The sequence below is a fragment of the Hyperolius riggenbachi genome, chromosome 7, assembly GCF_040937935.1.
Source record: "Hyperolius riggenbachi isolate aHypRig1 chromosome 7, aHypRig1.pri, whole genome shotgun sequence".
Lineage (NCBI taxonomy): Eukaryota > Metazoa > Chordata > Amphibia > Anura > Hyperoliidae > Hyperolius > Hyperolius riggenbachi.
In genome coordinates, this window is record NC_090652.1 from 111744518 (window position 1) to 111769202 (window position 24685).

Here is a 24685-nt window from a genome sequence, read left to right on the forward strand (position 1 = left end):
GAGGTAAACTGCGAACGTGGAAGAGTCTTGGTCAGAATCTTATTTAAGTGAAAACATGAATAAACCAGATAAGTCCTAAGAGGGCAAAAGTCTTAGCTCATAGGAGAGCGTTTTCAGATGTGATGTTGATTGTAGTTTAAGTCTTCGCTGTGGAGGATAGAGAGTATCACATTGCCAACACGAGGGGTTGGATGCAGATTAAATTGTGTAAGAGTCACAACTTGAGAGAGGAAAGAAGAGAAAAGAAGAAAAGACAATTGTATCTACATAGAAGTATATAGAAAAGTGGGGCCACTCTGATACTACTCTGACCTATGCTTCATAGAGGAATTGTGTGGGTGTTACCAAGGGCCTGGGCTGTGTATCGTCTAAGGTGGATGGTAAGTAGGAGAGGAATAGGGCCATGAATCCCAAATTTTATGGAAATTTAATTCCGTATCTCTCAGTGATGCTGTGAGTTGTTCCATATTTTTTGTCCAGTTAATTTTATGGATGACTTCTGATATATCAGGGGGTGCTAATTTTTTCCAATTGGACGCAATAGTTAGTCTAGTAGCAGTTAGTATGTGGGTAATTAGACAGTTGGAGTGTTTGGGAACTTTTTTCAAAGGTTTGCCCAGGATCATATACACAGGATCTAAGGGAACTGTAATATCCATTGATGTTTTGATTAGATCCCGAACTGTGGACCATAGATTGGAGATCAGGGGGCAGAACCAGAAAATATGTTCTGTGGTTCCTTTATTATTGCACCCTCTCCAGCAAAGGTCCGAAGAGCCTGGGTAGATCTTTGCTAATTTGGCTGGTGTTAGATACCAATGGAAGAGGATCTTGTAGATATTTTCTCGGATCTGAATACATTGAGATGAATGTCTAGCATTGGTCCATATCTCAGACCAGTCTTCTAGGGGAATGGGGGTTGAGAGGGAACTAGCCCATTTATGCATATAGATGTGATCAGGTGACCATGTTCCTGATTTTGTATGTAGAAGAGCGTAAATCTGAGATATCAGGCCCTTTTGGTGGCCAGGCTGTTTACAAATTCGTTCAAAGGGAGATAGAGTAGGAGGTGATTTTTTTTCAAGAGAGTTTGCAAAAAATGGGAGATCTGGTTATACTGCAATAGAAGTTGGGATGTGAAAGTAATTTTTTCCTCTAGGTGGGATTTGTCGTATGCTTTGCCCGTTAGTGGGTTGAGCCAATCGCTGAGGTTAAAGTATCCCAGGTTAAACCACCTATTCATAAAAGAGTTTGATAGCCCTGGGGGGAAATGGGGATTGCCCAAAATTGGGCATAGAGGTGAAGGAGATGACTTCAACTTGGCGGAGTGGCTGGTATTTTTCCAAATATTGAGCGTAAATTTAATGGTAGGAAGCAATTGTTGTTCATTGGTTCTAGGTTGGGGGTGAGACCATAGGAGAGATGCGAGGGACATGGGGAGAATGCTAGAAGCCTCGATAAGACCCCATTTGGTGAAGACCTTCAGGCTTGTCCATTCAGGAAGTTGGCGCAGATGTGAGGCTTGATAATAATACCTAAGATGGGGTACCCCTAGGCCCCCCTGATCCCTAGGAGAGAGGAGAACAGATCTTGAAATTCGAGATCGTTTATGATTCCAAATAAATGAGAAGAAGGCTGACTGTAGGGATGACAACTGATGGGCAGGGACCTGGACTGGGAGAGTCTCAAACAGATATAGGAGACGTGGGAGTATATTCATTTTGAGGGCGTAGATGCGACCTAACCAGGAGATCTTATAGGCTGTCCATTTGTGGAGGTCTTGTAATATTTTTTGGATAAGAGAAGGGAAGTTGCGTTTGTAAAGTGTACTATATGTAGAAGTTAGATGAATACCCAGATATTTTAGAGAGTGGGTTTGCCATCTATAGGGGAAAGATGACTGTATTATTGTAAGTAACTGAGAGGGAATTTTAATAGGCAAGGCCTCCGTTTTGTCCTGGTTAAGTTTGAATCCAGACAGGGATTCAAACATTCTCAGGGTGTCATGTAGGATTGGGAGTGTAGTGAGGGGATTAGTGAGGGTAATGAGTATGTCGTCGGCAAAGAGGGATATTTTATATTCTCGTTTACCAAATAAGATTCCTGTGATATCTGTATTTTGTCTTATAGCTGAAGCCAGGGGCTCGATGCTCAGAGCAAATAGTAAGGGGGAAAGAGGGCAGCCCTGTCTAGTGCCATTATGGATCGGAAAAGGGGATGGGGGAGCAAAAGGTAATTTAATCGAGGCTGAAGGGGATGAATATAGAAATTTTATCATGGAGAGAAATGGGCCTGAAAAACCTTGGTGGTTTAGAACATGAAAGAGGAAAGGCCAATTGAGACGGTCAAAAGCCTTCTCTGCATCTAAACTAAGAAGCAGAGAAGGGTTGTTGGATCTATTCATTATGGATATAAGATTAATGGCTCGGCGGGTATTGTCCCCTGCTTGTCTACCCATAATGAAGCCCACTTGATCGTTATCAATAAGTCTGATAAGGATAGGATTGAGGCGGTTGGCTAAGGTTTTAGTGATGATCTTCAGGTCTGAGTTGAGGAGGGAGATGGGGCGATAACTTTGGGGTAAGTGGGGGTCTTTACCATCCTTTGGGAGGACAGTAAGCAGGGATGCTAATAGGGAAGGAGGGGGGGTTTCCCCTTCCATAATCTTATTTGCTAAATTTACCAGGTGAGGAGTAAGAATAGAGCTGAAGTTTTTGTAGTAGGAGTAGGGAAGGCCGTCTGGTCCTGGTGACTTGGACGATGGGAGGGCTTTAAGTATTTCTAAGACCTCTTCAGTTGTTATGGGGGTATTAAGAGATAAGCGTTCTTGCTCTGTGAGTTTTGGAAGGTTTAGCTGAGTGAGGAAGGATAGGACCCTTGAGTCGTAATTTAGAGAGGAGGAGGGGTCTGGCAAGTTGTACAGTTGCTCGTAAAAAGATGTAAAGATTTGAGCTATCCGGGAAGGGTCATGATGAAGAGTGCCCTGTTGATCTTTTAAGGAGTAGACAGCCTGGAATGATCCCCTGGGGTTTAGCTTTCGGGCCAATATGGTATGAGGTTTGTTGCCCCTTTCGAAAAATAACTGTCTTGTCCATTTTAAGCTTTTCTCTAGCTGAGATGATTGAAGGGATCTAATGTCTAATTTTATGCGTTGAATGTCAGAAAAGTGGACCTGTGTGGGCTGTAATTTGTATATGGAGTAGGCCTTAGCAAGAGAAGCATTAAGATGTGTCAGCTTTTCAGAGGAAAAACGTTTACGTTTGGAGCTTTCTGCAATGAAGAAGCCTCTTATAAAAGCTTTATGGGATTCCCAAACTAAGCCAAGGGATGGAACTGAATCTATGTTTATATCAAAGAATGATTGTAATTCCTCACAGCATTTAGAAATTAAAGTTTTTATCTCTGAAAAGTGACTCATTCAGTCTCCAGTGCATAGGTTTATGGGGGGTGGATAACCAATCGAGTTCTGCTGTTACCGCTTGGTGGTCTGACCATGCAGTTGGGATTATATTTGAGGAGATAAGTAACGGTAGAGTAGGGGCATTGGTGAAGAAGTAATCTATTCTGGAATGAGAAGCATGGGGGGGGGGGAGAAGAAGGTGTACTCAACACTCGTGGGGTTGGCTATGCGCCATAGGTCTAGGAGCCTATATCTCCTTAGGAGGGCCCTAAATTTACGTGAGTTTCTGTCATGAGATGCCTGGGAGGAAGAGGAGGATGGGGTGCTCCTGTCTTTTGTAGACGAGAAGGCCAAGTTGAAGTCACCTCCTAAGATAAGAGTCCCTTTCATTACTTTATTAAGCTTTGCCAAAAAGGTAGTAAGGAAAGCAATTTGATGGGATGTGGGGGCATATACATTGGCTATCGTGATTGGTTTTCCTGCCAAAGCTCCCACCAGTATCAGAAAGTGGCCTTGAGGGTCACTGATGGTTTTATCTATCTGCATGGGTAGATCTTTTTTGTACAGGATAGCTACGCCAGCACGTTTTTTTGGGGCTGAGGCCAGGTAAGCAGAGGGGTAAAATTTGTTAGTGAGTCTTATGGAGTCATTAGAGGTCAAATGGGTCTCTTGGAGGAAGACCATGTAAGAATCGAGTTTCCTGATATCTCTCAGTAGAGATGACCTTTTTTGTGGGATATTCAGGCCCTTGGTGTTAAGTGTGTATAGATTAACCATTATCTATACTGTAGATATGTACATATTTAAGGACAGAGAGTATCAGTAGTGGCCAGTAGATAGAGAAAAAGAGAATAGGTGTAAGAATAACGAGAAACCAGAAGAGGTAAGTTGTGTAAGACAGCATCTGATGAACAATAACAGAAAGGTAACCACTGCAATTTATGTGGTAACATTGTGGAGCAACTCTAAGGAGCTGCAAAAGTGAAAACTGCCTAAAAAGGTAACTTGGTCCCCGGGAAAAACCATGGGGCCAAGCGGCAGTCCTCCGGAGGTACATGCGGGCGAGCCAAGAGGGTCGCCCAAATCTCCTCTGCCAAAAAAAAGAAAGAAATATACATCTAAATAGGAAAAATAATCAGGGTCCACGTTGTGGTTAAGACCGGTGCTAAATTGGGAGCACAACCTGAACATGAACATAACATAACATCTATCTTCAAAACAAGCATATCAATTCACAGTATAAGAGAGAGAGGATATGATATAAAAGCATATTTGCGTGAAGTCCAGATCTGGAGCTATGGCCACGTAGAATCATAATTGATGCAGGTATATCAGGTAGGTAAGGCTTCCATATCCTCCGATGGGTCTGGAAAGGTGAGACTGCGTGGGTGGCCTCTGGGTCTGTCTGCCATGTGGCGGATCTTCCTTGGGGGGGGAACTTGGCGAAGAGGGTAGGCTCTGCTGAGTGCTGAGAGTAGGAGGAAGACGAAGGCCTAGTTGTTTAAGAAACATTGGTGCATTGTCCATTTCTGAGACTGTAAAGCGTGCGCCATTCCTGTTTACAGATAAGCGGAAGGGGAAGCCCCATTGGTACTGAATTTTGGCATCTCTCAACAGCTGTGTGATGGGCCTAAAGGCTCTTCTTTTGGCCAGAGTAATAAGGGATAAGTCATTGTATATAGAGAGTTCGTCCCCTTTAAAAGAAACTGTGGAGGTGTTGCGGATCGCTCTCAGAAGGGCCTCTTTTGATTCATAATAGTGAAGTCTAATTATGACATCTTTAGGTCTCTGTGCTGAGGTTCGTCTCTCACCCAAGGAGCGATGGGCCCTATCCATTCTCCACATTTCGTCAGATAGCTCAGGCTCTAGTGATTTATATAGATCCAGGAGATGAGGAAGGAGTTTATCAGAGGTGATAGACATAGACATACCTTTTATATGTATGTTTTGGCGTCTTTTCCTGTTCTCGAAGTCCTCCTGGGTATCTCTTATTGATTTAATGTCATTTTGGATTAAGCGCTGTTCGTCCTCAATGTCCTGTTGTTTAAGGGACATGGCCTCCATTTTTGTTTCCAGGGAGTTAGTGCGCTCTGCCAGAGTGGAAAAGTCACCTCTGAGGTCCTTCACTGCTGTGAAGATCATCTGCTGAAGGGAGTCATGTATGGCTCGGTAGTGCCTGTCTAAGGCTGAGTCCAGCATGGCAGCGGTGAGCGGTGTGAGGTCTGAGGCCAGGGGACCCACGCCAGGCTGCTGTGTGAGCTGCTGCTGAGGTTGTGTGGGCTGGAGCGGCTCTGTGTCCGGAGCGCGGTCGGCGCCATCTTGGATCGCGGAGGTGCGGACATACCGGTCCATGGAGCCGGTTTGTGAGGCTGCCTTGGGGTTACTTTTTGCGGCCATCTGTGCCCAGGAGTTTCCGCTGTGTGGACCCGTTGCGGCCGCGCTGTTTAAGCGGAAGAGAAGCGGTGTGCGGCCTGATATGGCAGGGATGTGGGCAGGAGCTCGGAGCTTAAGCGGCCATCTTAGAATTGCCGCGCATGCGCCTAGCTCCTTAGTTTAATATTTAACAGGGCTGTGAATTTTGTAAAAATTATCCGAAGCCGACTCATCAGTTTATGAAATCAACGACTCCGACTCCAGGTGCCCAAAATTGCTCCGACTCCTCGACTCCACAGCCCTGTGTGCATACCAGCACTGATCTCCTATACTGTTCTTTCCCCATATGTGTACCAGCACTGATTCCCTGTAGCGTTGTCTCAGATGCGTATACAGGCACAGTAAATGTTGCCCTTAACAATTGTTAATCTATACTTGGAGCAACAGCTCAGGAAACAAACCCTAGGCAGACATGAAGTGACAATCAGGGGCATTGTTTCCGTACTTACCGAGTCATTTACAAATTCATAGCTTGTTGTTGAGTAATCCAGGAAGCCGGATCACTAAGTTACATTATGGGACACTTGTACGCACACTAGATTCTCAGACAAGATCTCCCAGAGCAATCATGTTATTTCTAGAATGTATACAATCCTTTAATCACTAAGTAACATGAAGGAGGTGGGGAGAGTAGCTGTGTGCTCAGCAACTAGAGCTCCTTAACTGATAATTAATGAAAAGCACCTGAAGGGAACTGGAGCTTTAATTTAGGGCTTTTTTGAATTTTCACAGTGTAACGTTGTCTTTGTCGATCCAAATAGCGCCTTTGTCTTTATCTTGCTTATAAAAAGGCTTTTAAATCTTCTGTAGCAATGACTGATGATGTCTCTTGCATTTTAGTCCACAGTGCTGCTGCTGCTTCTAAGATGAAGATTGTGGAAGAACCCAACACCTTTGGGTATGTACAACTGGAAATATAATTTGTGAGCACCTCTTAATACATAATTCATTGGTGACTTAAAGGACAACTGTAGTGAGAGAGATATTGAGGCTGCCATATGTATTTCCTTTTAAACAGTACCAGTTTCCTGGCAACCCTGCTGATCTACTTAGCCACTAAAGTGTCTTAATCACACCAGAAACAAGCATGCAGCAAATCCAGTCAGGTCAATAATGTCAGAAACCCCTGATCTGCTGTATGCTTGTTCAGGGTCTTTGGCTAAATGTATTAGAGGCAGAGGATCAGGAGGATAGTCAGGCAATTGGTATTGTTCAAAAGGTAATACATATGGCAGCCTCCATGTCCCTCTCACTTCAGTTGTCCTTAAACAAAAAGAACCCACATAAGCGTAACCATTACCCATAATACTACATAACATAATAAAGCTAAATGGTAAACTCATAGAGATTGTACACAAAGCCTTAATAAACTGCATTGAAAATGGACTGAAACAGACTTTATAGCACCACAGTCATGTGCTCACTATGCATACATTTGGCGCCGTAATAGGTTTTTAAGTGCAAAGCTTGAACAATAGAGAAGGTAAAGAGGTGGTAGTTCCAGTGCATGCATTCCACCAACAGTATACAAGTCAAGAGTTAGCTGTGCTCAACTCACCCTATCTGTCCAATCTGTAGTTTAATGTTCAGTTCTGGTGGAGCACACTGCTCCACCAGAAAACCGGTGGTGCGCTGCAATCCATATGGTGATATAATATGCTGTTTCTATGAAATCGAAATGTACGAGCATTACTGGTTTTAGAATTTTTATTGAGAAGCAGGTTTTCACATATTAGACTTTTCTTTGAGGTATTTTCTTGAGAGCAATAGTAAGGAAACCCTGGTGGTGAATAACACAGTTGAATAATCAGGTGAATCCTTTGGTTGACTACTATTAGCATACAACATATCTGATCTCTGGTGTCATCTACCAGGAGGAGTGTTCACTAGATTGAGTTGGCTGCCTCAAGGTTTTATATAGAGCGCAACTGGAGGGAGAAATATTCCACCAACAGTTCCAATCCTGGTATACTATGTCTCATACATGTATAGCTGGTCCTTTGGCATAGCACACCATTGGGCCTGTCCAACCGCAATATGAGCTATTTTGTGCTAGCACAATTGGACCAAATGTATGTACGCCAAGATTGGAACGGTTGGTGGACTATATATACCACCACTCCCACCTTCTTACTGTCGCTATTATTCAAACGTCAAATACTTGGTATGGAATACAGTGTGTGCATGGTGAGCACCATGACTGGGTCGTGTAACAGTCAATACAGTTAGTGGACAGTGCTCTACCTAGTAGAGGACTCCATGTTTTTAAAATTTAAAATTTCTTTCTAGAGGACAGTCATTGTTCCCCAAATGTCATTTTACCTGCGGAAACTTTTAACCACTTGCCGACCGCCTTAAGCCGATGGGTGGCGGCAAGGGCTGGGCCCAAACGACCACAATACGCCCATCGGCGGCGGCGGGCGTGGTTATGCGGCGATTGCGTCATTCGTGACGCGAGCAGCCGCCGGCGACAGGCTCCGCCCCCCTTGCGCTGTAACCCGCCGGCCATTCGGAAGCGCCAACGGGTTACTAGCACTGGATCGCCGCTGAGAATATGTATAATAGGCTTTGTAATGTATACAAAGCCTATTATACAGGCTGCCTCCTGCCCTGGTGGTCCCACTGACCGAGGGACCACCAGGGCAGGCTGCAGCCACCCTAGTCTGCACCCAAGCACACTGATCTCCCCCCCCCCCGCCCCCTGATCGCCCACATCACCCCTCAGACCCCCCCCCTGCCCACCTCCCAGACCACTGTTTACACTCAATCACCCCCCTAATCACCCATCAATCAATCCCTGTCACTATCTGTCAAAGCTATTTTTTTTTTTAACCCTAAAGTGCCCCCTGCTCCCTTCTGATCACCCCCCCCCCCCTGTGTACTGTATGCCTCTATCCCCCCTGTAATAACTCCCTGATCACCTGTCAATCACCCATCAATCACCCCCTGTCACTGCCACCCATTAATCAGCCCCTAATCTGCCCCTTGCGGGCAATCTGATCACCCACCCACACCATAAAATCACCCGCAGATCCAACGTCAGATCACCTCCCAAGTGCATTGTTTACATCTATTCTCTCCTCTAAACACCCACTAATTATCCATCAATCACCCATCAATCACACCCTATCACCAACCTGTCACTGTTACCCATCAGATTAGACCCTAATCTGCCCCTTGCTGGCACCCAATCACCCGCCCACATGCTCAGATTGCCCTCAGACCCCCCCCCCCCTTATGAATTCGCCAGTGCATTATTTACATCTGTTCTTCCTTGTAATAACCCACTGATCACCTGTCAATCACCCCCTGTCACTGCCACCCATCAATCAGCCCCTAACCTGCCCCTTGCGGGCAATCTGATCACCCACCCACACCATCAGATCGCCTGCAGACCCGCCGTCAGATCACCTCCCAAGTGCACTGTTTACATCTGTTCTCTCCTCTAAACACCCACTAATTACCCATCAATCACCCCCTGTCACCACCTGTCACTGCTACCCATCAGATTAGACCCCTATCTGCCCCTAGGGCACCCAATCACCCACCCACACTCTCAGAACGACCTCAGACCCCCCCCCCCCCCCCCCGTGTACTGTATACATCTATTCTCCCCTGTAATCACCTGTCAATCACCCGTCATTCACCCGTTAATCACCACCTGTCACTGCCACTTATCAGATCAGACCCTAACCTGCCTCTTACGGGCATCTGATCACCCTCCCACACCATCAGATTGCCCCAGACCTACCCTCAGATCACCTCCAAAGTGCATTGTTTACATCTGTTCTGCCATCTAATCACCCACTGATCACCCATCAATCAGCCCCTGTCACTGCTACCCATCAGATTAGACCCCTATCTGCCCCTAGGGCACCCAATCACCCGCCCACACCCGCAGAACGCCCTCAAACCCAGCCCTGATCACCTCGCCAGTGCATTGCTTGCATCTATTTCCCCCCTCTAATCACTCTTGAGACACCCATCAATCACCTCCTGTCACCACCTGTCAACCCCTAGCACACCTACCCATCAGATCAGGCCCTAATTTGCCCCGTGTGGGCTCCTGATCACTCGGCCAAACCCTCAGATCCCCCTCAGACCCCCTTCCGATCACCTCCCCAGTGCATTGATTGCATCTATTTTCCCCTCTAACCACCCCCTGAGACACCCATCAATCACCTCCTGTCACCCCCCTAGCACTCCTATCTATCAGATCAGGCCCAATACAACCTGTCATGTAAGAGGCTACCCTGCTGATGACCGGTTCCACAAAATTCGCCCCCTCATAGACCACCTGCCATCAAAATTTACAGATGCTTATACCCCTGAACAGTCATTTTGAGACATTTGGTTTCCAGACTACTCACGGTTTTGGGCCTGTAAAAATGCCAGGGCAGTATAGGAACCCTACAAGTGACCCAATTTTAGAAAAAAGACACCCCAAGGTATTCTGTTAGGTGTATGACGAGTTCATAGAAGATTTTATTTTTTGTCAAAAGTTAGCGGAAATTGATTTTTATTGTTTTTTTCACAAAGTGTCATTTTTCACTAACTTGTGACAAAAAATAAAATCTTCTATGAACTCACCATACACCTAACGGAATACCTTGGGGTGTCTTCTTTCTAAAATGGGGTCACTTGTGGGGTTCCTATACTGCCCTGGCATTTTAGGGGCCCTAAACCGCAAGGAGTAGTCTAGAAAACAAATGCCTCAAAATGACCTGTGACTAGGACGTTGGGCCCCTTAGCGCACCTAGGCTGCAAAAAAGTGTCACACATGCAGTATTGCCGTACTCAGGAGAAGTAGTATAATGTGTTTTGGGGTGTATTTTTACACATACCCATGCTGGGTGGGAGAAATCTCTCTGTAAATGGAAAATTGTGTGTAAAAAAAAAAATTGTCATTTACAGAGATATTTCTCCCACCCAGCATGGGTATGTGTAAAAATACACCCCAAAACACATTATACTACTTCTCCTGAGTACAGCAATACCACATGTGTGGCACTTTTTTGCAGCCTAACTGTGCTAAGGGGCCCACAGTCCAATGAGCACCTTTAGGCTTTACAGGGATGCTTACAATTAGGCACCCCCCAAAATGCTAGGACAGTCAACACAACCCACAAATGACCCCATTTTGGAAAGTAGACACTTCAAGGTATTCAGAGAGGAGCATAGTGAGTCCGTGGCAGATTTCATTTTTTTTTTGTCGCAAGTTAGAAGAAATGGAAACTTTTTTCTATTTTATTTTTTTGTCGCAAGTGTCATTTTCTGCTAACTTGTGACAAAAAATAAAATCTTCTATGGACTCACCATGCCTCTCAGTGAATACTTTGGGATGTCTTCTTTCCAAAATGGGGTCATTTGGGGGGTATTTATACTATCCTGGAATTTTAGCACCTCATGAAACATGACAGGTGGTCACAAAAGTCAGAGATGCTTCAAAATGGGAAAATTCACTTTTGGCACCATAGTTTGTAAACGCTATAACTTTTACCCAATCCAATAAATATACACTGAATGGGTTTTTTTTTTTTTATCAAAGACATGTAGCAGAATAACTTCCGCGCTCAAATGTATAGGAAATGTCAGCACAGAAAGTTAAAAAAGTCTTTTTTTTTTTTTTACAAAATTCATGTCTTTTTTGATGAATATAATAAAAACTAAAACTCGCAGCAGCAATCAAATAGCACCAAAAGAAAGCTGTATTAGTGACAAGAAAAGGAGGTAAAATTCATTTAGGTGGTAGGTTGTATGACCGAGCAATAAACCGTGAAAGCTGCAGTGGTCTGAATGGTGAAAAAGGCTCTGGTCCTTAACCCCCCTGGCGGTATAAAAAAATCCACCAGGAGGCAGCGCAGCAGTTTTTTTTTTTTTATTATATTATGTAGCGAGCCCATCCCCCCACCCGCTTTGATCGCCTTCGGCGATCTCCGATCAGGAAATCCCGTTCAAGGAACGGGATTTCCTGGAGGGCTTCCCCCGTCGCTATGGCGACAGGGCGGGATGACGTCACCGACGTCGGGACATCATTGGGGGTCCCGAACCACCCCTCAGCGCTGCCTGGCACTGATTTGGCCAGGCAGCGCACGGGGTCTGGGGGGGGCGCACGGCGCGACGGATAGCGGCGATCGAGCGCGGGGCGGTGGCGATCGGTGTGCTGACGCAGCTAGCAAAGTGCTAGCTGCGTTCAGCAAAAAAAAAATTAAACAAATCGCCAAGGAGGTTAAGGGGCGAAGACTGTGGTCCTGAAGTGGTTAAATTACCTTCCCACACTAGTATTGCTGTGGTGTATCTCTTCTTCTCTCCATAGAGCATAGCATGCCTCTTGGCAAGGAGCTGGCTGGCCTTCATGTTTTTACAAACCTCAGACAATTGAATTGATTGTTTCTGGTGACATAAGTGGGTACCTAGCTGAAAACTGGAAAGTTGGTGTTTTAGGATGAAGGGGAGGCTCATATTGCCAGGAACAACTTTCCATGAGTTAATTTATTAACCTCTTTAAAAAAAAAAAAAAAAAAAAGTTCAGCTAAAAACCTTTTAGGGCCAGAGCTTTCTGTCATGCTGCCCCTACGGTGATGTAGTGGTTATCACTCTCGCCTTGCAACGCTGGGTCCCTGGTTCGAATCCCAGCAAGGTCAACATCTTTTGGGCACTCCAGTTTCGTCCCACATCCCAAAAACTTACAGATAAGATAATTGGCTTCCCTCTAAATTGGCTCTAGACTATGATACATACACTACATGATACATACATAGACATAAGACTATGGTAGGGATTAGATTGTTAACCCCTCTGAGGGACAGTTAAGTGACAAGACAATATATATACTCTGTACAGCGCCTGGGCTGTGGAGTCGGTCCAAAAATCCTCCGACTCCTCAGTTTAGGATTCCACCGACTCCGACTCCTCGACTCCGACTCCTCTAATTTGCATATTAGAATTTTGTTGATTAAAAGTATGTAACATGAAATTCGTCTCTTAACTGCCAACGCTTAGGAATTTTACAAGACAACTGAAGTGAGAAGGATATGTAGACTACTATATTTATTCCCTTTAGACTAAAACTAGTCCTTGGTAAGAGTACTTGTAAAAGGTACAAACCGGAACAAAGAACATCTATCAGGCCCTAGGCAATGTAACTGTGGGTACATGTAAGAATGATGTGCAGGTACTCTGCAGGGGAATGAGGTGATTCTTCCTCTATTACACATCTGAACATGGATCAGGCCCTAGGCAATGTAACTGTGGGTACATGTAAGAATGATGTGCAGGTACTCTGCAGGGGAATGAGGAGATTCTTCCTCTATTACACATTCTTCATGCACAATCTGAACAAGGTTTATGGGTGACAGACAACACCTCTGTGTTCAATGTGCACAGCATTCTCAGTGGATTCCCTGCAGCTCTGTGGGGAGTGCATATGTAGAGTATAGTACTACTGTGTAACAAAGTAAACCTGAGACAGATGAAATTAAAGTTTTATACATACCTGGGGCTTCCTCCAGCCGCCTTCAGGATAATCAGTCCCTCGTTGTCCTCCTCCACCACCTGAATCTTCTGCTATGAGTCCAGGTACTTGAGCCAGTCGGGCGTAGTGCGCATGCACACACTCCGCCGCCAGGAGCATACTACACCTGTGCAGCACTATTGCGCAGGTGCAGAATGTTCCTGGCTGTGGGAGCAGCATGCGGCCGGACAGCGCTGACTGGCTGAATTACCAGGACTCATAGCAGAAGATCCGGGTGGTGGAGGACAGCGAGGGACTGATTAGCCTGAAGGGGGCTGGAGGAAGCCCCAGGTATGTATAAAACTTTACTTTTCATCCGTCTCAGGTACCCTTTAATTTGTAGTCACCAAACCAAATTTTAACAACATATCAAATTATTTGATTTCATCAGCAAAGGGAGTGCATACATTTGCATAAATCAGCATCAGTGCAGAATTATTTCCATCTCATTGACCATCTCTATTAGTGACAAAGCTACACATCAGGCTTTATTCTTACAGCATAGATGTTATTTAGTATATATATAAGAGATTCCTGTGTACACATCATATATACAGTCACAATCGGATATGTATATCTGACCTTAAAAATACGGGGACTGCTTTATTGAAGCAGCACAAGTAACTAATTTTGATTGGTTTATTTCATTTTTGTGGACTAAGCACAGCTATTACTGTATATATACAGTATATATACATTATTTTTAATGACTATTATCTGAGAAATAGAACATTTTATCATATTTTCTATTTTAATTACAGTTACAAATTCATTAGGAGTCGGAGTCGGTGCATTTTTTCCCGACTCCGACTCCAGGCACCCAGAATTGCCCGACTCCACGACTCCGACTCCACAGCCCTGTACAGCGCTATATAAGATGTTGGCGCTATGTAAGTACTAAATAATAATACCCTGTGGAATACCTTGCTAAACTTAATCAACCAATCCTGGACACTTTTATATCAAAACGAAAAAGCCACCTGTTCAGTCTGGCATTCATGAGAACATAATTTTTTTTCCCATACACATCACTATGTACTGATCTGAGACGAGCCTATGCGCCTTGGTCCTACAGGAGAAAAGCAATTTACAAATGTTTTGTTGTTGTTGTAAAAATGCAAGTTTTCTATTGTAGTTTTGCAAAAAAAAATTAAAAATATGCAGACACGTTATTGATAAATGTGTGCTACATGCTGCACAGCCTTCTCACCAATAATCACCAGCATGCTCACCAATAAACAAAAGCCTCTCCTACTCTGGGCTGATCTTCTGTCAACTCCTGATAACTAATGGTAACCTGCTTCTCTATGAGGAGGTCAGGATATTCTCTCACTCCCTTACTGATATCCAATATACTGCAGATGTGCTCTGTTCCCTTATGAACAATAACTGAAAAGACGTTTGAACCAATAGGTGTTGGACACAAGCGAAATTCATTAACTGCTGAGAAATTGTATCAGTATGAGTGATTATGCTTACTAATGCAGATTCCTTTATCTCAGGTTGAACAATCCATTTTTAGCACCAGCAAGTAAGCTGCAACCAAGGACAACACCTTCTCCAGTTTCAGGTAATGTGTGCATAGAATCACTTTTCCCCCCTGTTAAACAGCTTGATTGATCAGTTGGGACAGAATCGTGAAGCAAAACAATTGACGATATGAACAAGACTAGTGTGTGGTGACAAGAATCTGTTAAAATTACAGAAGTTTCATATGTTGTAGCTCCAAGTGGCGTGTAATGGATTGGAAGTAAACACCAAGAGTGCAGGATTTACAAAACCTGGAATGTTTGGTGTTGGGAGCTCATAGTGGGATGACAGGATAGATAAAGGGAGAGTATATCTGTGCGCAGGGCAGGTGAGAGGGCGGTTGAGGTAATAGTGGTGTGGTAGGATACAGTTGTGGGTTTATATCCGTGGGGATGGGCAAGAGAGCCGAGTAAATGTGTTGTACATAGTGAAGCAGTTGGATAAATGAGAAATGTATAGGCCACAGTGGGGCTGGCATGGTGCGCAGATCAGGGAGGAGTGGTCACAAGAGGAAAGGGGGGGGGGCTAGAATTTAGGGAGGGGAGAGGTGGTGCTTACCCTTTAGCCACATATAGCAAGCAGTATGCACACGTTGCTTGTAACAGGAGGAAGGTTGGGGTGACGGGATGTGACATGAGGGTAGTAGGATAGAAGAGGAATGGCTGGATAGGTTAGGGTTAGCAGAGGGGACAGGAGGTAGGAGTATAGATGAGAGCTGGATAGGTGAGAGTGAAAATAAGCCACAAAAGCAGAACTGGGTTTAAATTATAAAGTAATTTCAGTTTTAAAAATAATACATTATATTGCAGCCAATACTTTACCTCCCACTCACTCAATGCAGTGTTACATTGTCATGGTAAGGGTTCAGGAAATGAGTATAAAGATATGTTCACGTGGCCGCAATCCCCGTAGTGAATGATTGCAGCCGTTTTGCGCCTGCGCAGTAAGCCGTACTAGTGCAGATGAATATACACTGTTCCGTATTTACTATTGGTATAAGTAAAAGCCAAAAAAATGCTGGATACACGTTTTCTTGTGGTTGACTATAATGTTTTATACGTATACAGGTCCATCGCACCTTTACAGATTGGCTGGGAAATGCTTTAGTCTTTTGGAATCCACGTAAGTAAAATTAATGGCTGCTAGAAAAGGCAGCCAAGATCTGATGAATGTACACTAGTCCCAATTGTGTGAAATGTGATAGCCAGTACATCCAGATATACAATAAGGGCTGGTTCACAGCTTTTGGCATCGTTGGTGTAAATCCTGCAGTAGATCCCATCATCTCATGGATGCTATATGTAGCGTTCAGTGTTGGCTGCGTTCTCGTGGTTCTGTGTCCCCTATAGGGCTCCAAAGACAACGCAATGACAAAACGCAGGAAACCTTTCTACAGGAGTCATTGGGTGGTAAGCTGGGGAGGGACTTCCTTTGTTTTAGTGGTAGACAAACACAGCGGTAACTCTGAAAGTCTCTCCCCACCTGACTGACCATAGAGAAGGGATAATATTACTTCATTTTTTCAGTTAACGGCCATTTAGAACTAGGCTGTACTGCCCTGATCTGCATATGGTTTAATGTATTTGGGCAGGGGCCTTTATTTGTATGTAGATCTCTGAGGGCAGAGGAATACATGTATTTCTGTTACTATGTATAGTTGTCCTGTAAAAAGGAACTTAAGTGAATAGGGGATACCAATTAATCAATACATTGCAAGTGAGAAGTTAAAAAATACAAGACAGATCAAGAAATGAACCAAGTGCCATTACCTATATCCAAACGCACTAACAATGCACTAACATAAGAGTTGTTTTTTATAGTTATCATCTGCACAGAGGGATAATGGTTGCTTGGCAGTTGGAAACAGCTGTTATTTCCCCCAATGCAACAAGGCTGACAGACAGGAAACTGTCAAGACCAAGGTCCTGACATCACACTGTGGGAGTGGTTTCACCACTATATCAGCCATACAGACCCCCCTGATGATCTATTCAAGAACAGGTAGAGATTTATCATGGGAAAGGGTGTATCAGCTACTAATTAGGATGAAGTTCAATCTTTGGTTATAGTTCCTATTTAAGAAGCTGAGTAAGTGACATATTTACTTGAAATGGTTCTCCTAAAAGTGGATCCGAGATAAACTTGTACTCATTGCATAATTGTGTTCCTTTCATATAGTTTATAGGGCATTCCTCAAGCCAAATACTTTTTTTGGTTTTGTTATAATACTCTAATTCCCTATAAACTAAACAAGCCTCGCCCACAGGTTTTCACAGTGCCTTGGCATTTTCAGACAGTAGCAAGAACTTATAGGAGCTCAGTCTGGGCAGGGGGAGGGGGAGGTGTTACTAGCCAGAGATTTCAAAGGCAGAGGGGAGGAGGAGAGGGGACTGAATTTACATACAGGCAAGCTGATAGCATCTCCAGCTCTCAGCCTGTGACAATGTGACAAACAGAACATGGCTGCCCTTATTGTATCACAGGAATAAATAATCATAAACCGTTGAAGCTGTTTGCAGATAGATATGCTGTGTAAACTATTTAAACGTTAGATAACATATATAGACAAGTTACTTATTATATTTAGTTTTTCATCTCGGATCCGCTTTAACCACTTCAGCCTAACTGGACGAAAATTTTCGTCCAGTTAGGCTGCGCGCCCTTCCGCGGGTCGCGCGCGCTGATCGGACCCCCCTGGAGAAAAGCCGTCAGCGTCTCTTCAGACGCTGCGGCTTTTCTGAGCTCTGGTCTCCTTTCTTCTGCCTGGGAGCGAGATCGATCGCTCCCAGGACTTTTTGGACTGTGGCCATCTTGTGGCCAAATAGCAAATTACACGAAAAATACACTGTGTTAAATAAATAAATTTTAATATATTAAAAAACCCCTGTTTACCTCCCACACCAAAAAATACCCACATACAAGTTTAAATAAAAAAATAAAAAAAATTACAATAAAAAAAAAAACATAACTAGTTACCTAAGGGTCTGAACTTTTTAAATATGCATGTCAAAGGAGTATATCAATATGATTTATTAAATTATGGGCTTCTAAATAGTGATGGACGCAACTTGAAAAAATGCACCTTTATTTCCAAATTGAATATCGGCGCCATACATTGTGATAGGGACATAATTTAAATGGTGTAATAAGCGGGACAAATTGGTAAATAAAGTACATAGGTTTTAATTATGGTAGCATGTATTAATTTCAAACTATAATGGCCAAAAGCTGAGGAATAATGATTTTTTTCCATTTCTTTCTTAAAGGACTTGCAAAAAAAACATAAAAAAAGTTAGATACCTGTGTGTGTTTGCAAGGCACGGAGGACGCCGTCCGCGCCCTCCGTGCCGTTCCGCCTGGTCCCCGCTGCTTAATATGCCCCCGAACGACCCCCGACCGCACGGCCCGGGTCGGGCTCTCTAGCCTTCACAAAGATGGCGGCCGGTGCTGCGCAGTCCGCATAGCCGCGAGTGCGGCTGCGCAGCTCTAAGGCCAACTCCCCGATCCACGCTACTGTTACGTGGATCGGGGGGTTGGCCTTAGAGCTGCGCAGCCGCACTCGCGGCTATGCGGACTGCGCAGCCGCGGCCAGCTCCGGCGGCCATCTTGGTACAGGCTGGGGAGCACGACCCGGGCCGCGCGGTCGGGGACCGTTCGGGGGCATATTAAGCAGCGGGGACCAGGCGGAACGGCACGGAGGGCGCGGACGGCGTCCTCCGTGCCTTGCAAACACGCACAGGTATCTAACTTGTTTTTTTTGCAAATCTGGCCTCGTAAGTCCTTTAATATTCCTGTTAAAATGGATTTACAATAAATTAATTCTCAGCAAAATGTATCACCCACAGAAAGCCTAATTGGTGGCGAAAAAAACAAGATATAGATCCATTCATTGTGCCGAGTAGTGATAAAGTTATTAGCAAATGAATGGGAGGTGAAAGTTGCTCTGATGCAAAAAAATTTCAACCCTGTGGGCTTAAGTGGTTAATCCATTTATTTGTCTCTTTGACAGGTATAAGTATGAATTCTGCCCGTTTCACAACATCACCCAGCATGAACAGACCTATCGCTGGAATGCTTACAGTGGTATTTTAGGGTAAGGACTAGTAATAAGAACATAGTTATTTGCTTTTCTCAGTAATCTATGAAATGGACAGTTTCTGTTTTTGTTTTAGGATATGGCAAGAATGGGAAATTGAGAACAACACATTTACAGCAATGTGGATGAGGGAAGGGGACCCCTGTGGAACAAAAAACCGTCAGACAAAGGTGTGTGAATTCTATGTGCTTCACCTCCTAGTGCATACATGTCCAACTCTGGCCTGAAGGCCTTGTCTGGCCCCTAGAGCCATCAAATTTGTCCCTCATGTGGTTTCCCCACTTTGCATTATGTTTGGCCCACATGGCTTTGCCCACTTTCGCCTTCTTTCTCTGCTCGACTACCCCATTTCCTGGGTAGAAAGGAAGGACCACTAAACTCAAGGGAACTGTATAGCGGAGGGAGGACCACTAGACAACAGGGAGCTCTATAGTGGAGGTAGGGTCACTACATACAAGGGAACTGTATAGGGGAGGGGTGAGAGCCACTAGACACTAAGGAACTGAATATGGGAGGGAAGAGGGGTGGCATTAGACACCAGGGAACCTTTTCATAAAGGAGGGCGGTGACCACTAGACATTAAGGTTGGCCCCGGCGGCTTGGTCCCAGTGTTTCAGCCCACATTGTATTTGAATTTGACACTCCTTTGAGAGGTTGCTGTGGTCTGCCCAGTGTTGTCTATGAGGCCAGGCTTACGCAGTGCCTTCCATCACACCATGTCTGAAGCTTTGTACACATGCTCAATAAATTGCATAAAGTGGATCGATCATTGCAATAATATTTTGGGTATTGAGGAATGTACAGAAATGCTTTTTAGGTATAGCTGAAAAAAAAAAAAAAGAGAGGAGGATTCTGAAGCTATTTGCTGTGTTTGAAGAGGGGAGGATTGAACTGCTGGGATAGGGAGGGGGGTTCATGTCATGTAGGTGAGAAGGCTTCTGCTGCTGCTATTCGCCAGGCTTGGGGGGGGGGGGGGGGAGAGAAGAATCCTTATGTTGGGGGGTGGGGGGGGGGTAGATCTTGTGGACTCTGCAGGTTGTAAAGTAGCTCGCAAGCCAAAAAAAGTGGGGGCACCCCTGGATTAGAGCGCCTCTGAGGACATTAGTGACAAGACTATGTACTCTGTGAAGTGCTGTGGAAAGTGTCAGCACTATATCGATACAAAAAAAATAAATAGTAGGCTCCTGGAATTCAGCCCAGCCACACTGAAACCAGCGCTCTACCATTTCTGTGACAGCAATTACACTTTGACTATGCATGTTATTTTGTGACTGTATAGGTTAAGTTCGTCTGTGGAACAAGTCACAAGCTGTCTGAGGTGTCTGAGCCGAGTACCTGTGTCTACTCCATGACGTTTAAGACCCCCCTTGTGTGCCACCCACATTCATTATTAGGTAAGCTTGGATAATCATGGATAATCATTACTGTTGGATTTATCGTAGTGAAGCAACTTTTACTGAGGGGGAAAAATATAGTGCCTACACTTGGCTTCATTTTTTTTCTTTTCCTTTTTTAAATGATCCTATTGTTTTATTCTGCAGTCACCTACTGTATAATCTGCTAAGGTTATGAATAGAAATGACTCGCAAAGTACCTGCGCCCCTTCTACTGGAAGCTGTGCTACCACTAACTGTGATCAGCCATGGCAGGAGAAAGATGGGGACACTTAGGGCCCATTCACACTGGGGAGATTTGCGGGTGTGTATTGCCGATCGCCAGCAATTGCAAGTAGTGTGAAAAGCACTACAGTAATTAAAAGTATATGGCAGTGATCTCACTGCAGTGATTTACAATTTGCAGTAAACGAAAATGCAGTGCATGCAGCGCTTCTTTTTTGCGATTTTAGAGCGATCACGATTGAAATGTTAAAAAAAGCAAATTGCAATTGCTCAAAAATCATAAATGTATCCAGTAAAATATATGCAAAAAAAGGCAAACCCCTCAGTAGTGCCTAAATAGCACCAGAACAAGGATTCTGCTAATGTTGTCATGTCAGAAACCTCTGATCTGCATATTCTTATTGAGGATCGATGGCTAAAAGTATTTGAGGCAGAGGGTCAGGATAGCCAGCCAACTGATTGCTTAAAAGTAAATATGGCAGCCTCTTAATCCCTCTTACTTCAGTTGTCCTTTAAATTGTATTTAGGTGGTGTACTGCAACACGCTTCTTATTTACGTGGCCTCTGAAATGTTACATCTGGGAGGTCAGAGAATCAACATCAGCTTTTTACAGCCTGGAGACCAGTCGCTTGCATTTACAACTCTGTTGGGGAAGCCGAGAGCTGTGACCGACTGCAGTTGATAAGTGTATCTCTTCCCACTCCCAGTGTCATATGTACTTGCATGCTGTTGGTCTATACTGAAGTCTTACAGTGCTGCTCAGCTCCTCCTACCTCTGCTTGAGCCCAGTAAACATAGGGGTATACACAGGGGACAGGAAGAATAGCACAGAGTAATACTGTGGCCTAATGCTGTACAGTGAGTGCAGTTCTCACATTGGGATTAGGGTGGCCACTTGCAGAACCCCAAAAAGGAGGACATCACACCCTGAAAAGGAGGACATCGTACTGAGCGTCCCAAAAGTGGGCGTGAGCAAGCATAAAGTGGGAGGGTCATGGGTGGGGCCAAATATACATGACCTTAGCAGTGGTGTAAATGGTCTGCCGGGGAAGTTTGAGCTCTGCCGTAGTGTAGCCCCCAAAAATAGATGTAATCTGACAGCATTTCACCAAAAATATGCGTAATCTGGTAGAAGTTCCTCCAAAATACAAATAATATGTCAGTGGTTCCCCCAAAATAGACAATGTGGCAGCAGCAGTTCCCCCCCCCCCCCCCCAACATACACATACTCTGGAACCAGTTCCCCAAAATACGCGAAACCTGGCAGCGGATCACCCAAAATACACATAACACCCAAAATACATGTAATCTGGCAGCAGTGGTCCCCCAAACATACACAATCTGGCAGCAGTTCCCCAAAATACGCAAAATCTGTCAGCAGCCGTGCCCCTAACATACATAATCTGGCAGCGGTTCCCCAAAATACACTTAATCTGTTAACAGCGGTTCCCCATAAATACAGATAATCTGACAGCAGTTACCCCAAAATAGGTACCCCCAGCATAGGTAGCCAGGTCTATAGGTGTCCCCAGTATAAGTAGTCGTGAGTATAGTTGTCCCCAGAATAGGTAGCCAGGTCTGTAGGTGTCCCCAGAGTAGTTTGCCAGGTCTATAGATGTCTCTGGTACAGATGGCCAGGTTTTTAGGTGTCCCTAGAATAGTTAGGCAGGTGTATAGCTGTCCCCAGTATATGTAGCCAGGTCTGTCGGTGTCCCCAAAATAGGCAGGTCTATAGGTGTCCCCAGTATATGTAGCCAGGTCTTTAGGTTCCCCCAGAATAGTTAGCCAAGTGTATAGGTGTCTCCAGTACAGATAGCCAGGTGTATAGTGTTCCCAGTATATATAGCCAGGTGTATAGGTGTCCCCAGTATATTTAGCCAGGTCTATGGGTGTCCCCAATATATGTAGCCAGGTCTATAGGTGTCCCCAGAATAGTTAGCCAGGTGTCCCCTGGCAGGAGGGGCGAGCTCAGTGAAGAGGGAGCAGTGGGCACAGTGGGAAAGGAGGGACATCTCCCCCCCCCCCTCCCCTTTCCTCACCTTTGGGCTCCCCCTTCCTCGCTCTACCCTCTAGAACTAAAGTTTTGGGGTGACTGGCAGCGGGTGGGACTTACCTCTGCCTCCTTCCACGGCGATGCAGTAGTGATGTCCGGTTAATGAGTCATTTGAGCCGGTTCTTTCCTGTGAGTTTAATGATCTGACTCATCCACTGAACCGAATCAAATCCGGACTGTCCGGCATAAATCCGGACGGATGGCCACCCTAATTGGGATGCAGAAGTATTAGTCCTGCTGCACAATGTACACAGTATACAGCCTGCGGAGAGGGAGACCTGCTCATTAACAACAAGTAGTCAAAGAGCCCTTTCACACTGGCGTGTTGCATTGGCCTGTTTTCGCCGCAGGCCAATGCTACGCTAATGAAAGTCTATGGGGCCTTTTATATCGACGAGATGCAACAGAAGTGACATTTTTGCCGCATCTCCGAAGCAAGCACATACCCACATTACGTTCGATTTGCACTGTGACGTGTGGCAGGCCGAAGTCATGTAAGTTTTGCCGACCGCGCACTCATTCAGTTCTGCGTCGCCGACTGCAAGCTAATAAATCAGGAAGCAGCCGCTCGCGCGAGCGGCTGCTTCCTGTCAATTCACGGCGGGGGGCTCCGTGAATAGCCTGCGAGCCGCCGATCGCGGCTCGCAGGCTAAATGTAAACACAAGCGGAAATAATCCACTTTGTTTACATCCGTACAACGCTGCTAACAGTAGCAGCGTTGTACCAGATCAGCGATCCCCGGCCAATCAGCGGCCGGGGATCGCTGTCACATGACAGGCAGGAGCCTGTTAGAGGCTGCACAGGACAGATCCGTTCCTGTGCAGCCTCGGATCTCCGGGGAAGGGAGGGAGGAGAGGGAGGGGGGGAATTTCGCTGCGGAGAGGGCTTTGAGGTGCCCCCCCCCCCCGCAACACCCAGGCAGGCAGGAGCGATCAGACCCCCCCCCCCCCAGCACATCATTCCCCTAGTGGGGAAAAAAGGGGGGCGATCTGGTCGCTCTGCCTGCACCCTGATCTCTGCTGGGGGCTGTAGAACAGCGCTGGTCCTTAAGGGGGGGTAAAGGGTGGGTCCTCAAGTGGTTAAATAAAATGTTGTATTAGCTTTGCGGCCTGCATGCGCGGAAGCGTATTTTAGCAATACACTTTCATGCACTTCCTTTCTTAGGCCACAGGAAGTGAGCACTGGAGAGTGTCACTTCCTGCTTGGCCTGCCTCCCAAAGTGGATTACTGCTTATTAACCCCCGAAAGGTTTTTTATTTTTTTTCTGGCAGTACGATGCGGTGCTACCCTGGCACTGCACCAAAAACACAGGTTAGCAGTGTGAAACCGGCCAAAAGGTCCTCATCTCTTCTGGGCAGTGAAATCCGTAATACTGGATTATTGTCAGGAGCAATGTGAGGCAGATTTATAGTAATACATTTATAGTAAAATTATACTTTTATGCTTTGAACTACGTGGTGTACATTATTTGGTTAAATGTTTTAAAAATGGAACTTTGAATAATATAGAAACTGATTTATTTACAATACGGAATGATTCCTTCATAGTCTCTGTTTGATGAAGTGCTTTTAAAGCAAAGTCAAATACAAAAAAGCCAAATTAAAAAAAAAGTTAAATACCACATGAGAAGGAAGCTCTAAGATGCTCCACAACCCCTGTGCAGTAGCTGTTGCGCACGACTTTTTCCTCCTTGTTACTGTGAAGGCACAAACCCTATTGGCACCAAAGATGCTGAGGGTCCCTGTTGGCAGTGGAGGCACTGCCAGCAGGGACCCTCAGCATATTTGGTGCCAGTAGGGTTTGTGCCTTCACAGTAACAAGGAGGAAAAAGCCGTGCGCAACAGCTACTGCACAGGCGCAAGCCAGAGGGAAGTGCTGTTAATGTTGATCGTTGTAATGGGGTCCCCGGCACAAGACTATCCAGAGGCTTCCCTCTACTGAGGTATCTAACTTTTGGGGGGGGGGCGTGGCTTCAGGTACCTTTTAAGATTTCTCCAGTAATGATGAGGAGATCAGCAACAAATACTGTAGAATCAGTG

At 45.1% G+C, this 24685-nt stretch overlaps 1 protein-coding gene across 1 annotated transcript in view; it reads left to right on the forward strand.

Annotated features, from left to right (window-relative positions):
* The window catches only part of GNPTG (N-acetylglucosamine-1-phosphate transferase subunit gamma), a 41412-nt gene that overhangs the window by 3210 nt on the left and 13517 nt on the right, over positions 1-24685 (forward strand). The window contains exons 2-7 of the mRNA XM_068244509.1: positions 6674-6731; positions 14849-14916; positions 15944-15998; positions 18886-18969; positions 19049-19142; positions 20252-20366. Coding sequence (XP_068100610.1) covers positions 6674-6731; positions 14849-14916; positions 15944-15998; positions 18886-18969; positions 19049-19142; positions 20252-20366 — 474 coding nt within the window. The remainder of the gene's footprint in view (positions 1-6673; positions 6732-14848; positions 14917-15943; positions 15999-18885; positions 18970-19048; positions 19143-20251; positions 20367-24685) is intronic.